Here is a 16,322-nt window from a genome sequence, read left to right as displayed (position 1 = left end):
CTCTCCTTACAGCCGCGTCTTAATTCTCTTAACATTGGTTTGCATTAACTTGACCCCATCATTCCCTCTCTTCCATTATCTCTCCAGTCTCCTTCTTTTTGCCTCACTAACCATTCCTACAGTCTCCTCTGTGAACTACAAGCATCCACTGTAGCAGAAGGTAAGAGCGTGTGAATCTAGGTCGTATGTTTTCACCTGTTTCTGATCCATGACTCAACCGTCTGAATGTATCCTGCCTGGAATTCATTTACTTAAGTAATGCTGGTCACAGAATCCTCCCCCCAGTTTATATATAACGGTTTCCTCCATTCACCCGTCCCTCTACAGCCATTTCCTGTCAGATTATTCAGTCATGTACAAATAAAAATGAGTTTACAGTGCAGCAGCAGGCTATTTTTGCTGCTTACAAGTTAAACTCTATCAGCAGCATCTTTGGTATGCTGTTGATTGCCACAGGAAATTATTTCAGCTGTATGTAAAAACTGAAATATGCATGACACTGACAGTAACACAATGTCCTAACCAGGCGCAAAATGATATAATGTCAAGAGATAAAAGCTCTCTCTTCCATGTAAAAACTCAGTTTTTGTTATATCTAGCTGTGACCATGACAGGAAACACTAATTTTCTTTTTCTAAAATCTTACTGACCCAAAGCCTTTGAACTGAAGTAACCATAGTATAAAAATTATTGTAGCTGAAAACGTTTGTGTCATGATTGATCATAACACACTACAATGGTTGCCTCTAGACATCAATTATTTTATTTATTTATTAAAATTTTTATAAAAGTAACCATTTTTGTCAAAATATTGTAGTTATTGTGGACAGACACTGTTAATAGACACTGTCACTTATCACTATGATTGTGATTTACAGTTTTTTTCAACTGCTTACACAAAATCTTTACTTGTCACACAATTTCTGAAACCTGACACTCAAATACCAGAACTACCCACCAAATCTGCAAAACCATACACTAATTCTCGGCCTTTGACTCCGTTTTCAATTTCATCAAACACTTTTTGCAAAGCACAACACACAATGTAACACACAGAAATCTAACAGGAATTAATATTATGGCAAAGGTGTTTGCAAATGTTTGCTTTTGATATGTGTTTGTGATATTTTGAATGCAGAGATGTGAGGCACTTTGCTTTTTGTGTGTGCAATTCTTGGATTTGTGTCTAAAGTTTGGGGGGAAAAACAGGCAAAGTTTTGAAAATGTAAGCAGTGGGAAAAAAACAAAACTGTAATTTCTCATCATATGCAAACAGGATACTGCAGAAATACATCTCAATTTTATAAGCTGCTAAATGAGTCCAAGTTGCATAATAGAAAGTTTGAAGTATTACCAAAATGTGTAATTTGGAAAGTTGTAATTCTAAGATAAAATATGTTAATTTTGGCTTTGTAAGTTGCAACTGTGAAATGTAATGTGTCAGTCACGATATACAGTACTATCTTATTGTTTTGGCAAAAAACATGTGTTTCCTCTAGATTCCCCGTGGCCTTATAAAACCTTAATCTGTGCTTGTTTAAGTATATGGCTTTTTTTGGAGATTTTTGGAAATTTATGGATACAGGATACAGTCTCAGGGTGGGTTTTCTTTTTAGGAAATGTGTGTGTGTTGAAAGGAAAGGGTGTTGGTGTCAAAGCCGTGAGGAGGGCTGTGGTCAAGTTTCCATGATTTGTTCAGGAGAGATGTTCATTTCCTGTTGGCAGGAGTGTGTGTGATTATGTTTTACTCAACTGCAGCACTTTTGAAACCCTTAACTTTGGCATTCTGAGTGTGCTGGTGACGATTGTATTTACTGGAAGGAAATTCATAGCATGAGTTCACAGAGACCTTTTTTTCTTTTCTTTCTTTTTCTCCTCCTTCAAGGCCGTCCTGAGTTTGTCCGTCTGGTTCGGCCTCCTAGACAACACAACTGTGCCACGCACTTCTTCCTCCACATCCCTCTCTCGCTCTCTTTTCCTCTTTCTCTCACCGTGTCTCTCTTCCTCTGTCCAGTCTCTCAGTAGTGATACTCTCTGCTCTCGTGGGGGAGGCTGGAATATCTGGTTTCCTGAACAATGGAAATTCAATCAGGAAATGGACCCGAAGTGTCGAAAGAAGTAGAGTACGCTTGTTCGTCTCCTCTCGCCCTGCGGTCTGCGGACGCTAAAGAGGACCTGGAGGAGAACAGGCGCATTGAGAAGTTTGACATCCCACTCAGCAGCCTGAAGCAAATGTTTGAGAAACCGCCGGCGCAACATGTGGTGAGTCTTAGAGCGAAAGAGAAAGAATGAGAGAATGAGAAAGACAAATTGAGCTCTTGAGTCTGTTTGTTGATGCAGAGAGATAATGTGTGCATTAAGATGTCATTTTACTAATATTTTGCAACACGACTAAAGAAAGAGAGCAGATGGAGAAAGAGGAGAGAGAGAGAGAGAGAGGAAGAGAAAAAAACTATAAAAACAGCTGTTGCTGCATGTTTAAAAAGAGTCATTCATCTATTCCCAAGACTTTCACATCTGATTTTCCAAGCATTCCAAATATTGTGAGTTATTTGAAGCATCAGCTTAGAGAGCTACATTAATGTTAAAAAGTTTGGGGCCAGCAAGATTTATTTACACTTTTGAGAAAAAAGTCTCTTTTTTCCACCAAGGCTGCATTTATTTGATCACAAATAAAGTGAAAACAGTAATATTGTGAAATATTATGTTTTAATATATTTAAAAATGATGGCAAAGTTGAATTTTCAACTTCATTATGGTAGCCTTCAGTGTCACATGATCCTTCAGAAATCATTCTAATATCCTGATTTGGTGTTGAAATAAGATTTCTTTCTCACTATCAATGTTAAAAACAGTTGCACTGCATAATATCTTTGTGGAAACTGTGATACCCTTCTCAAACTTTTAAACGGTAGTGTAATTCCATGAATTTCCAACAATCTGGCATCCTGTCCAGTCTTACAAATGTCTGCAGAAGAAATCTGGAGATCATAGGAATGACTTTTGTGAGCTTCAGTTTGTTTCCCTGATCAGTCTTTGGTATATATAGTAACTGTACTATGCATTAATCGAAAGCATTGCTGCTTTCTAGTTTTCAGATATACAGTATATGTTTTCAGATATACAGTATATGTGAGGTCCTTTTTGAAAAGTGAAGTACTAACATGCTGATATAAGAGATTATGAAAAGAAAGGAAAAGTAATGTGACCCAGATCCTGCTTTTTGTCTAACTTGGTTAGCTGGACAGGGTTTGGTTCAACTTGCAATAAACTTGAGATTTTGTTTTTCGAAGCATTCTTACACATTAGTCAGCTATGTTATCAGAGCAGCATATCCAATTTCTCAAACCTGATCATTGGCAGTGTAGTCTGCTCAGAAGACCAGTTTAAGCTTCCATGCTGGTCTGCTCTAGTTTGGAACTTAGCCACGCTATTTACCAGCATAACATAGCTTATAAAACTGTTCAAACAGCATAATCTTTAAAGTGATACTAGGTAAACACCAGCACATCTGCACCCAATGATGGTGACCAGCATTAAAAACTTCTGTTGGTCTTTTCAGGAGGGTGAACTGTTCAAGGGGATGCTAAGTTTGCGCTACTGTAATTTACCATACTTCAAAGAACGGGTTTGAAAGTTTAGTGTTCAACAGTCACGGTTCAGTGACACTTATGGGATGGCTGAGAATGAAAAATGCATGAGACAGGGATGAGAAATAAGTGATACAAGAATGAGAATTGAAAGAGCAGACATGAAAGGAGTAAGATATGTTTGAGAGAGTCAGTAGATTAAGAGAGAAGATCAGTTTAAATGATGTGTTTCATAGTTTTCATAGTTTGGAAAACTGCTCTGTGCTGGAAAGCTCATTTTGCTGGCCTTTTACATAGGAACATTTAATCCATTCAATTAAATTGTTGTGAGCTCACAGAGAAAAAGAGACAGAGAGAAAGGTCACAATCTGGAAATGCAGAGAACGTGCATCAGTGCGCACACACACACACACACACACACACACACACACACACAACAAAGCTACAGACACCCAGAACAGAAGCAACTACTGGCAATAAACTTGTGGGAAGCAGAGCAACTGTGTGCTGACATGCTCTCTCTCACACACACACACAAACACACACACACACACAGGCACACACACATTTCACTATGTTATTTAAAACTTATTTTGGGGTTTCTTTCCGCAACACTGGCTTTCGTATAAATAACCCTATAATTTGCATGTGGGTAATGTGTGTGTGTGGGCAGAGTAAAGCCAACAGAAGAAAGTGAGAGAGATATAGAGATAGACATATAAAGAAAGAAGAATGAACTAATTAGTTTAGCATGGTTTGGTTTTACTCATACTTGCAAGAACACACACACACATAAACTTTGAGTCAAAAAAAGAAGAAGTTGAATGTTATGTTAAATTGTGGCCAGTTATGTTTTGTTGTATTGTTGTAAAGTCTCATTGTGTATTATCTGTAATGGCCTAATGGTTAGAGAGTCGGACTCGTAATCCAAAGGTTGCGGGTTTGAGTCTCGGGCCGACAGGGATTGTAGGTGGGGGGAGTGAATGTCCAGCGCTCTCTCCACCCTCAATACCACGACTGAGGTGCCCTTGAGCAAGGCACCGAACCCCCAACTGCTCCCCGGGCGCTGCAGCATAAATGGCTGCCCACTGCTCCGGGTGTGTGTTCACGGTGTGTGTGTGCACTTTGGATGGGTTAAATGCAGAGCACGAATTCCGAGTATGGGTCACCATACTTGGCCGTATGTCTCTTCACTTTCACTATTTAAACATGCTAGTTTTATATCAGCTACCACTAGAAGTGTAGTACTCCAAGCTCAGTTTAGAGTTTAAACACATTTCACCCTGTGTAGTTCCATTCCGTTAAACATAAAGTTTCTAAAAGTAGGTTTTCAAGGTGATGCCATAGAGAAACCATTTTTGGTTGAAGAACCTTTCAGTAAACAGTTCTTAAAATATATTTTTTTTTTCTTTGTGTGAAAAACACTGTAATATCTAGCTATAAAGGACCTTCTTTGCATTGGAACGCTTCCATTAGTGTTAAAGATTCTTCATATATTAGCTTGGATGTGTCAACTATTCTTCATTCGTCAACTATAAGGTTCTTCATGGAACCATGGATGCAAATGAAAAATCTTTTCCACAGATTTCACCTAAAAATGCTCTTCAGTATTGATCATCATCAGGCCAGGAATGATTTTCTCCTATTAGTTAGTAAACAATTACATAATGCCAAAATACATTGCAATGCAGTGTCACAAGCGAGTATTGTGACATACATCAGAGTGAAACGGATTATCAAAAAGAATGGACATGGTTGCTCGCATAGGTTGTTGATTGGTTGGAGGCAGATCTGAATGCAAGCGCATAGTCATTTGTAAGAATTTGTAAGAAAATGAAACATGCGTTGATTAATCATTTACAGTATCTACTGTATCAGTTTACATTGTAACATGCATTTAGAAAATAGATAGGTTAGTTTTTTGGAACATGGTAGGCTAATGTATGGTGGCCGAGAGAGCTGCAAATAAAAAAACACATGCAAATTAAGACAACATCTTTGTTAATTTGATGAAGATGAAATGTTATATAAGCTGGCTAACTTATTTTTAACTTTATTTTAACTTTCCTTACAAAAATTAACTATACTATTAAAATTAATTAGTTAATAAATGCATTTATCATATAAAAAATAAATAAAACAAAAAATAGTCAGTATAGTTAAACCATGCACAAATTAACCATGGATTTACTACACTACTAACCATGGTATTTGTACAACTGTGGTTGCAAATGGTTAATATTTTATTTATTACAAATCAACAAATTTTGTTGGTGTAATTTTGCTGTGGTCTGTGCTACTGCGCATTTGGTTGTGTTGTGTATTTACAGCGCTTTTCTTTATTTGTTTGTGCATTTGCAGCGCATGTGCTTTCAAACTGATGATGTTTTCTTAATTTGCTGGTATTTTCTCTTTGCATGTGTGTTCTGAAGTTGCAGCATGTTGATCTCTCTCGGCCACCATGCTAAGCAAATAATGTTCAAAGTTTAAGCTAAGGTATATTGTCCAGCAGAGCTGAAATACCATAGTTACTATACTGTACAAATTTAAATACTTACACTGTGCACTAAAGTATGTATTGTAGGTGTTGCCCTTGGGTTATTGTTACATATTGTTTGCATTTGCAAATTCATATAACCTTAAAAGGCAGCATTAGGATACTTATTTTTTTTCAAACCACTGCAGTGGTTTGGTCTAGCATTTCAACTTTCAGCAAGTCAAAAATCAGTAGTCACCAGGGTTATTATCATTAACTAATTATGTATGATTAAAATTTTTCGTCATTAAAAGCTGAAATACAACTAAATAAAAATGCAAAAAATAAATGCAAAAAACACACAATAGTATATATTATTTCACACTATGAACATATTACATAGATGGATGGATGGATGGATGGATGGATAGATAGATATTGTTTTATCAATAAAACAGTATGCATTTGGTGTTAGTCATCATGGTTACCTCAGTAAAGACATTACATAAGTAATTTCTGGGTACCATTAACTATGGTATTTTGATATTTTGCAAGAGTTTCGTGATAGTCCCTGCATGAAGATGTGCTTGACAGAGAACAGAAGTAATCTAGAATACTTGGAATGTGAGTAAGCTGTAGATTTCTTCATCTTGGTTGTGAAACATAGGCCTGGCCATCTGATCAGATGCTTGAGTCTTGATTCTGAGGGTTTTTTTGGGTAAGAGTGGAACGAGTGACTGGTGTTCCTGATTGAGTGGCTAATCGTTGGCTAGATAAACACAGGAAGAGGAGAGAGATTGCTAGAGATCCATCTATCGTTTCTATCTGAAACATGACCTCTCCACCCCACTGGGGTTATTAATATTTCATGATCCCTTTGCAAAGACACACACACACACACACACACACACACACACACTCTCTCTCTCTCTCTCTCTTTCTCTCTGTCTCTCTCATTCATTATTACTCAGTTAGGGTATAATATATATATACAGAGAGATTGCCATTATTAAAGGCTGTCAAAAAGAGACTGAGAAACTTTCATTTCAGACATGAAATCCTCCTGCTGTTATTCATCAGCCACTTTAGAACAGAAAGCAATACAAATCCTCACATCCTGTTTAAAGTCTTTTTGGATTTTAATTTAGGTTCATCCAAGGTTTACATAACAAGCACTTTTAAACTCTTCAACAGGCCGAGAGCTGTTGTTGCGCATTCTGTCCAGGAGATGTCACTATTAGCAAATGCAAGGCTGGAAACGTCTCATAATGAACTGACACCTAATCAATATTTTCTCACAGTCTAATTATTCTCTTGGAATTCCATTAATCTGCCTAAAACCTCAGCGAGGCAAAGAATGCTTCTTGGGCAACAGAGCAAAGGAAATCATTGTTTGACTAAGTTTGGATATGTGGTCTGTATAAGCAAATGTCTTTTTTGTTTGAACAATGTTTGAGATCTTATTTCACTGTTTGTTTCTTTCAAGCAAATATGTTCAATATCCAAGGAATAGTGAGAAGCACTTAATACACTCTGTTGAAAATGCCAGAAGTGTTCTTACAATGACAGTCTATGGCCATTTCACCAGGATAATGGTCAAAATATACACTGTTTCACAAGAATACCCTTGAAAAGTGCACTTAATTGTATTGAACATGCACATGTTATAAATAAAAAATAACCTTTGCTTTCTGATAATAGGCTATAGCCTAATAAATTAATGAAATAACAGTTTACTTAAGTGTACTTAAAGAAAGTATACTTTCATTTATTATGAATTCAACCTAAAATTCATTTTCATTTAATTGCAGTTGACACGTAGAACTTAAGTATATTATGTATGTAAATACTATGCTTCCAAGGGTACACAAGGGTAGCCATTTCAACATTATAGATGTTAACATGAGATTAATGTGATAAAACTGCTTACTGATCTTGTCTATGCAAATTTCTATCCAATTTTTCCTGTCATGGCCATTTAAAGCTGGTACACATAACTATCACATGACATGTGCACCATGTAGGGACTATACAATAAGAAAAATCCTTCCACAGGAATTGGTTGGTAAAACGCAATTCCACGTTCATTGGCTAGCAGTCCCACCACTAAAAGAGGGATTCATTACAAATTACACTACATTCCATTGTTAATGTATTATTGCAGTTTTGCTTGATTTTATAAACCGAGCTCAGAGTCAGAATGATTTTCTGTAGAGATCAACTGCATTGACAAACCTCAAAACAGCTTCAATATTGTTTTGAACCCACAACATTCCTTTACATTTAGTTTTAAATAGAGATGAACTCATGCTAAAGGCTAAAGCTAGCTGACAGTTCACTGCCCTGCTACTGCTAAATATACCCTACAAACACAGTAACTATACTGCTAAAAGTGTAGAAAGTATTAGGTGCTGTCATCTCACTCTTTTATAGTTATCCCTGTGCTATGTGTAGCGCTCAGGCTAAAAGCAGCTCCTTGTGACTGTTTCTGGCTGCCTTTTGTGTTAAAAAAAAGAAAACAGAACTGTTGGTCAAGGCCTGGGGACAATAACTCAGCTATTTAGACGTTTGGATGTTCACGCACTGTCACAGGATGTTCGGTATGTGTTTTTGTGTCATCTCATGTGTGCATGGTAATCATAGCCTACCATGTCTTCAGGTTATGTAGATTAACCTGCGGCCTTGTTCAGACTACAAACCCTGTCACCCTCCATCATCCTTTCTTTCCTCCTGTTTGTACATAAAAGCCTCTGAGTTTGTTTTAAAATTGTTGGTGGAAATACTGATTATGCTAACAAGAAGATGGCTGTATATCTGTTTATGTATGTGTAAGAGAGCTGCTGTGCTGGCTTGTTTTTCTAACTCCAGGTCAGTGACTCATGTTTAAATATGTCCACTTATCACAGAGACAGGAGAGTAATGGGAGACTCTCAGTGGTGCTTACAAAAACAGGAAATCCCCTTACGCACACAAACACATGAGGGTGACCAGATTTCTGAAATGAAAACCAAGGACATTTCGGGTTTAGCGGTTCATCATACTGAATTTTTATGTTGTACCGTCATGTTGTACAGTGATGAGCTACAGTAGCTTGTCATACTACTAAAAATTACATTTAGTCACACTTAAAGACTGTTATAGACTGTTCATAGTTACTTAATATGAACTAAGGTTCATTTGTAGTTTCCGTGGTTTAGTTAACTATAGTATATATAGTTTAACTTAAGTAAACATGTTTTTTTTTTGTAGTAATTGTAGAGATGATAATAACCCTGTTTGTGACATCTTTGTTTCTCTCCAAATGAGTTCATTAACTTCTGTTAAATCATTTTCTTACTGTGTGTTCAATAAGCTTATTAGACATTATTTCACTTTGCAGGCCACCAAATATGGCAACATCTAGTTACCCAAAAACACATGGTTAATACCATGATGTTGCCGTTTTGGACAATTTGGTATTATCAGGTTTTTTAACACTACCATGATGGTAGTACCATGGTATTCTCTAAAGTGCTTTCAAATACCATGGTATGTGAATTTGGTATTATTTAGGCTAGTACCATTATATACATCCAAATACCATGGTATGGCCATCCCATGTCACAGGGCAAACATATAAACACAATATTGTCAAGATTTAATTTGTAAATCCCTTTGGTTTTTGTAAGCTTTAATTCACTGAGATGTTCCACATGCTCCAGGCCCAGATATTATTTTATGAAAGATCTTATCTCTTTATCTCTTCATTATCTCATGTTTGTTCAGGTGAATTAACTCACAGCTCTTTTAATCTTTATCCAGGTAAAATTTTAACAGCTTTACAGATTTAACAAGATAAGCTTTTAACTAAAGTAAATTCTGCCAAAATATCAGTGCATTTGAAAGCATCAGCAGTGTTTGACAGCGCTTTGACAGTAATGACAACACGAGAAACCGACACGGCTGTTTATTAGAATTCATTTACAGTAGTTAGCCTTTAATTTACTTGCAGTGTAACTGATAAAGTGAAACTCTGCCTTTCAGTGTGTGTAAATGAAACCACCTGTTCTCTCTGTCCAGGGTGAACTTTGACTTCCTGGCTCAGTGTTGCACAGACTCTCAATCAATGTGTGTGTGTGCATTAGCACGTGTGGGATAGTGTTGATTTCCCCTTCCTGATGTTTTGAACTGTCTTTCACAGTTGCATGAGTACTTTATGGAACATCTGATAGGGGAAGATTTGATTTGCAAATTTTATTGTGAAGCAAAACAGACAGAGGGGTTAAGAGAAAGAGAGTGCTTGAGGGTGAATATTGCATACAAAAGGACAAATTTAGCAGAATGTCTGAGCTGCTTTTATTCGTACTGCTAAATTTGTCCTTTTGTGTTCCATGGAAGAAAGAAAATCATACAGGTTTGGAACAACATGAGGGTTAGTAAATAATTACAGAATTTTATGGTGAACTAACCCTTTAAAATATTGCTGTCTTATTTCCTCAAAAAGTTGAAGAACTCGGATATCAAAACATTACCTGAGGTAGCAACATAAACTCAACAAGTGAGCTCATCCTATCCTAAAAATTAACTTTTTTTCTTGAAGTTCCAGGTTTATATCTCACAATTCTGACTTTTCTTCTCTGAATTGCAAGTTTAAATCTTGCAGTTCTGTGACATAATTACCTTTTTTTATGAACCAGTTAGAAATTTGGACACCTTTACAATTTTATTTTTTATTTTTATAATTATTCGTCATGATATTTCAAAAGCATAGCCGATGATCATTAGACATGCTGAGCTCTTTTTGCATGCATGGACTATGCAAATTTAGCACCTTTGAACTGTTAAGATACTTGCAACAAAAACAAAACATTCAAATAATGTATTCTTCCATTCTTTCAAGATTTTTTTCCACAGGTGTTTTACCCATTTATTGAACTATGCATTGAATTGTGTTGTGTTTCAGGTTAACTTAAAGGTAAACTTATCAGAAAATGTACTGTTAAATTTCTGCCAGGACATCTGTTTAGCTATGGATTTTTTTTTTTTCTTACAGTGTAACTCTTCAAAGCTTAAACTTCGTATGCACTATAAGGTTGACTGTATTTATAATGCTCTGTGACTCAGTTATCAGTTTAGACCTGTGTTATGGCAGAATATATGTTTGCTTTTGTTGCGTGTCTAATGACAGTGGTATTGAAAATACACACTGAAAATACATTTAAACAAATTTTATGAATACATTTGCTTTAGTTTATATGTAAATATGTTTCACAGTTGGCGGTTTATTTTTTTCTGTTCTCAGCCTCCTTCCCCATTTATGTTCCTGTTTCAAGGGCATTACTATTGACTTGGTGACAGCTTTCAAACTTCAGGTGAACTCTAGCTTATACAACACAAAACTGAGTCTTGTTGATATACTGTTAATAATAAATAGACAAAACAAACACACACGTGTGCTTCATGTAACATGGTGTCTCTGTTCTTAACTCTCTTCCAAACTTTTGTTGGAGGTCTCGTGGAACTGCCGATCACAAATGAAACTCAGACTAGAAAGTGTTCTCTAACCACACCTGCCTCTCTCTTTTTCTCTCTCCCTCTAGGAAGTGAGTGGTTCATATTCATCTAGTGGGAGAGTAGCAGACAAATCTAGTGGTGTAGGAGAAAAAATGTCGAATCAGGACTCAAACTTTGGTGGATGTGAGTATCTTTTGGCTTTTATAATACAGTAATTCAGTTTCTTTTAAATTGAACACCAGAATTTTTTAATTCACCCTAAAGATGTCTATGTTTGACTATTTAAAGACTTATTCAGGAAATTTTAAGCTGTATTGTTTGCAGCCTCTTAATTTTTTATGTGATTTATATGTTTGTGGAAATTCAGTTTGTGTGTGTGTGTGTAAAGGCGACATGATTAAAGACTTCACACATTGCTGTCTAGCATGATGACAACTGTGATGACAAATGAGCTTTAGTGCTCATGCATGTATGTGTATGTATGTACATGTGTTTGGATTTCTGCTGCAATCTTGTTTCGGTTACTTTGCGTTTTCTGAGTTTTCACAGGATATAGTGTTAAAAGTAGCGCTATCATACCCAAACTTTACTTTATAATACTAGAGTGTACATGTTTTAAATATATGCAGTGACAATATGCTAGTGGGAGGCCTGTGTAATTTAATAGGTTTGTTTGACAGGTGAGTTGATTTGTGTATGGTCAGTGTCTGCATGTGTCTGTCTTTGGTTATCCATCTTTCATTCTTTAAATCGGGCTATCAGCTCATCTTTTAAATAGACAGTGTTGTTTACGACTGGTCTACACACGTACGCTGACATTCACACATGCATATCCTCCTGCATATCCTGATATATTGTTCATCACTCAAGTGTGCTGCATTCTCTTGAGTGTTGGTGTCTGACATCATGTGATGCATGGCTTTAATGCTGTCCAGGAGAATCAGAAGACATTTTTTATTTGGTGTGAATGTATGTTTTCTCTGCAGTCTTTTAAGGGTCAAAGTTGGCTACCTAGATTTTTCAATTTTATAAGATAATTTTTTTTCACGCACACACAAACTGAATTTCCACACAAAAAAAATTATAATAAAAAACTTGCCCCTTTTAGACTTGTACTTTATTCATTTATTAACTCATTTTCTTTAAAAAAAAAAAACTAACACTGGCTTCTCTAATCTTTTTGTATTCTATCTATGCTCTTTTGTTGATTTTGATTGCTTCCATTGTCCTCATTGGATAAAAGCGTCTGCTAAATGACTAAATGTAAATGTAACATAAAAAGCACACAGCATCCATAAATGTCCAATCAACACAATTTATAAACAATTATGGCTGTTAAAATTAAAGTGACATCAAATCAGGTTTATTATAGTTTACTAAAACAAAAAATTTAACTAAAATAAAAAAAAAGCAATTATACAATAAAAAACAAATAAAAATAAAATGAACATGCTGTTGCTTATAAATGTTAATTTTGTTACTTTTAAAAAATGAACATATAAACAAAATTAAATAAAATATAACAATTGTGTTTAACTTGATGTACTAAATAACTAAAACTAATCAATAAAACTGCCATTTTGAGTGACCGAAGTCCTGACTTTTGTCTGACTCTTATGCCAACACATTCAAACAAATGTAAGACCTTTCTGGAAGTGCTTTATAATAATTAGAGCTTTGTAGTAGCTGTCACCCCCTCTTTAAATGGAGAAGTTCTGTTGAAAATTGTGTTTATCCTTATTTATTCACCCTCATATTGTTCCAGTTTTGTATGTTGTTTTTTCCATGGAACACAAAAGGAAAAATTTTTGAAGAATTTTCCAGGCAACAAGTTTCCATGTCTGTTAAGTTCCAAAAACATAATAGGCACCACAGAGGTAGGTGTGTGTGCTACAAGCCATACCATAGCTTTCTAAGGAACAGATTTATATTATTTATTTATAAATAATTATTTATTGAGATTAACAGTCAATTTTTAGGGCTATTCTTTACACAAAGCTCAGAAGGCTTGGAATATAGCTAACATGTTGTATGGACTACACCACACTTGTTTGGTAAACTATCCCTTTAATCGTTATGCAAATTTAAACATGTGAAATGGGCTGTTAGTGCATTTTATTAAAATCTGTCAGAGAGCAGGGTGCCTCTCCCCCTCAGTGTGTCTGTCTGTCTGTCTCTCTGTGACTTCAGGTTAAGGGCATGTTGAGTAGCTTATCTAAAAAAAGGCCTAGCAGACTGGCAATCTTTTAAAGAGGAGGAGGGTAATGGTAGGGGCCTCTGAAATACAGCCAGCTGTCCCTGCCCTCCTTCATTCTGAGGTGAACCGGACAGTAGACTGGAGCTGGTCTCCAAACATACTCTCACACTTTCACACACGGACGCTGGGTGTCTATAGGGGTCTCCAGGTGGGATCTGGATTGTCCAGGTGACACTATTGTAACGTTGAGGAACATAGAGGAAACGTCAGATCTCTGTAGGTGAGTGTGATTCAGCGGAAGTGGTTACTGATATCGATGTCTGAGAGAACTAGAGAGGAAGTTTTATTTGTAAAATGCATGGTTTAGAACTAATTAACAATTTTTATTTTATTTACAGTTTTTATTATTACAATTGAATAAAAATTTTTTGATGAAATAATCAGCACTACTGATTAACTCACAATTTGACAGTAATCTAATAAAAGTATTGCTTTTGAGCCTTTTTAAATGAAAAAGGTAAACTGGTTGAGTTGAAATGAATAAGTACATATTTCCAGGTTTAAGGCCAATAGCACGTGTTTGAGAGCACTCATTAAGATTGCATGAAGAGGACATATGGCATATTGTTCCATCATAATGGAGTTGAGAGAAATTAATATTGATGAGTATTTTTTATATAAACATAAAGTAACAAAAGTCACTGCTAACCAAAGATTTTCAGATTTTCAGAGACCTGATACTTGTTGGCCATTTCAGCAAGACAAGAACTTTAAGGTTTTAGCAATTCAAAACCCATTATGCTTTTCATTTAACAATAACAGTTCACTACAGTTTAACTGAGTAGTGGCAGTTGGCTTCAAAAAATAAGTTATATGAACAGTTATAGGGATAATGTGAAGAAAAGTGCCAAATGAGATGAGTGATACATGTCTTTTTTCTAATGTGCATTGTAGTTGCTGTGTGGCAGTGTGTGTCATATATGTCAGTTCACCCCATGAGTGTCTTAGAATAGAGTCCTAAAGACCGGGCTTTCTGAATTTAGCCCGTAAGCTACTGCTGCATTCCATGGACTAGAGCCTAGAATATTACAAGCCTGCTGATATACTGCTTACACAGATTAATCACACATTTAGCAGATATATGCTTGTTCTGACAAAGTCACCCAAAACCAGAGAAGTAATTTATTTAAAAGCAATCAATCTACACTACTTCATAAAAAGTCAGAACTGTGGCATATAATCTTATTAGAGAAGTAGAAATCTGAATGATAGATAAGTGACCGATATTAAGATTGCTATGGCTTTTCATTTTAGGAAGTTACTCTTCCTGGGCGCCTCACACTCTCTCTCTCTCTCTCTCTCTCTCTCTCTCTGAAATATGAAACTAACGGGCCTAGGTTTAAAATAAGTCTTCTTTAATTGCTCTCGGTATTGTGGTTACTTCACATCATGGTAATGCATGATAGCCTAGAAAGCCGCCAACCCCTGCGGTTCTAGATACTTGGAGGTGTTCTGGAATGTTCATCGTCCATCTTCCCCGCTGATGTCTTTCTCTATCATGACAAACAAGTGCGTGATCCCTCTGTCTCCACATCCCCTCGTCTCTGTGTTTGAAAAGTGTCGGATACCCTCAGGTGTAGAGTTTCTGTTCAACAGCTACTAAAGCTTGCTTATTCTGGATCTGAGTCATCTCTATCCCTCTGCTGGGCTAGTTTTACACTGGCATGCTCTGAATAACTGCCCTGCTAAAATTAACAGTTCAAGGAACATGTCTTGGTCACATGGTGATACGGTCATGCTTTACTGATGCAAGAAAATCAGTGTGGGTGTTTGACAGCACAAAGATCTGGCTTGAAATCATCAGCGTATAGCATTGTAGGACATCCTCCATGGGCTCTTATCTTTAGCGGTGATGGAGAAAATTCAAATATTCAATCAATGAAGGACTTCAAATATGCAGCTATTCAAAGAGCTAGCATGCGTCTGCCAATAATGTTTTGATATTTAATTCATAAATCATATTAATCGTATGGCACATCTCTTATGTGCTTTAGTTAACTTAGGATTTAAATATTTTTTTAAGCTATTTTACACATTTTTAATATGGTATATATAGTATGGAAGCTTGTTTTAAAAAAGAAGGGAAAAAAGACTTTTTCTCGCAATTGCGAGTTTATATCTCACAAGTTTGAATTTACATCTAGCAATTCTGATTTGAGAGATAAACTCAGAATTGTGAGAAAAAGTTTCAAAAATTAAAACATTACCTTTTTATTATATGATGGAAATAATTACATAACAAAATAATAAAATTTTCATTATAAAGCAGCCTTGTACCTCAACCACTACATTTCTGGCTAATACGAATAAGCCAATAATTATTTTCATGTCATGTCTGATAATCCACTAATGGCCAGAAAGAGAATTCTATACTATGTTGTTAAAAAAAATTAAATGCTTCTTGGAAATATTTTAAGTTTTAATTTCTGCTAATAATTATATTTAACATGCGTTATTATTAAATTCTTGGTGTTATAAAAAAAGTACTTTAAAAGAGTGTTAGTTG

The 16,322-nt window shown here is 35.8% G+C and overlaps 1 protein-coding gene across 1 annotated transcript in view; it reads left to right on the top strand.

Annotated features, from left to right (window-relative positions):
- Nucleotides 1-1,927: 1,927 nt before the first annotated feature.
- Nucleotides 1,928-16,322, top strand: part of LOC306879214 (uncharacterized protein) — a 30,582-nt gene continuing 16,187 nt past the window's right edge. Inside the window, exons 1-2 of the mRNA XM_079432004.1 lie at nt 1,928-2,262; nt 11,646-11,742. Coding sequence (XP_079288130.1) covers nt 2,077-2,262; nt 11,646-11,742 — 283 coding nt within the window. The 5' untranslated portion in view covers nt 1,928-2,076. The remainder of the gene's footprint in view (nt 2,263-11,645; nt 11,743-16,322) is intronic.

Source organism: Barbus barbus (assembly GCF_936440315.1).
Source record: "Barbus barbus genome assembly, chromosome: 13".
In the NCBI taxonomy this organism is placed as follows: domain Eukaryota; kingdom Metazoa; phylum Chordata; class Actinopteri; order Cypriniformes; family Cyprinidae; genus Barbus; species Barbus barbus.
The sequence above is the reverse complement of the archived record's forward strand: the minus strand, read 5'-3'. Positions and strand labels throughout refer to the sequence as shown.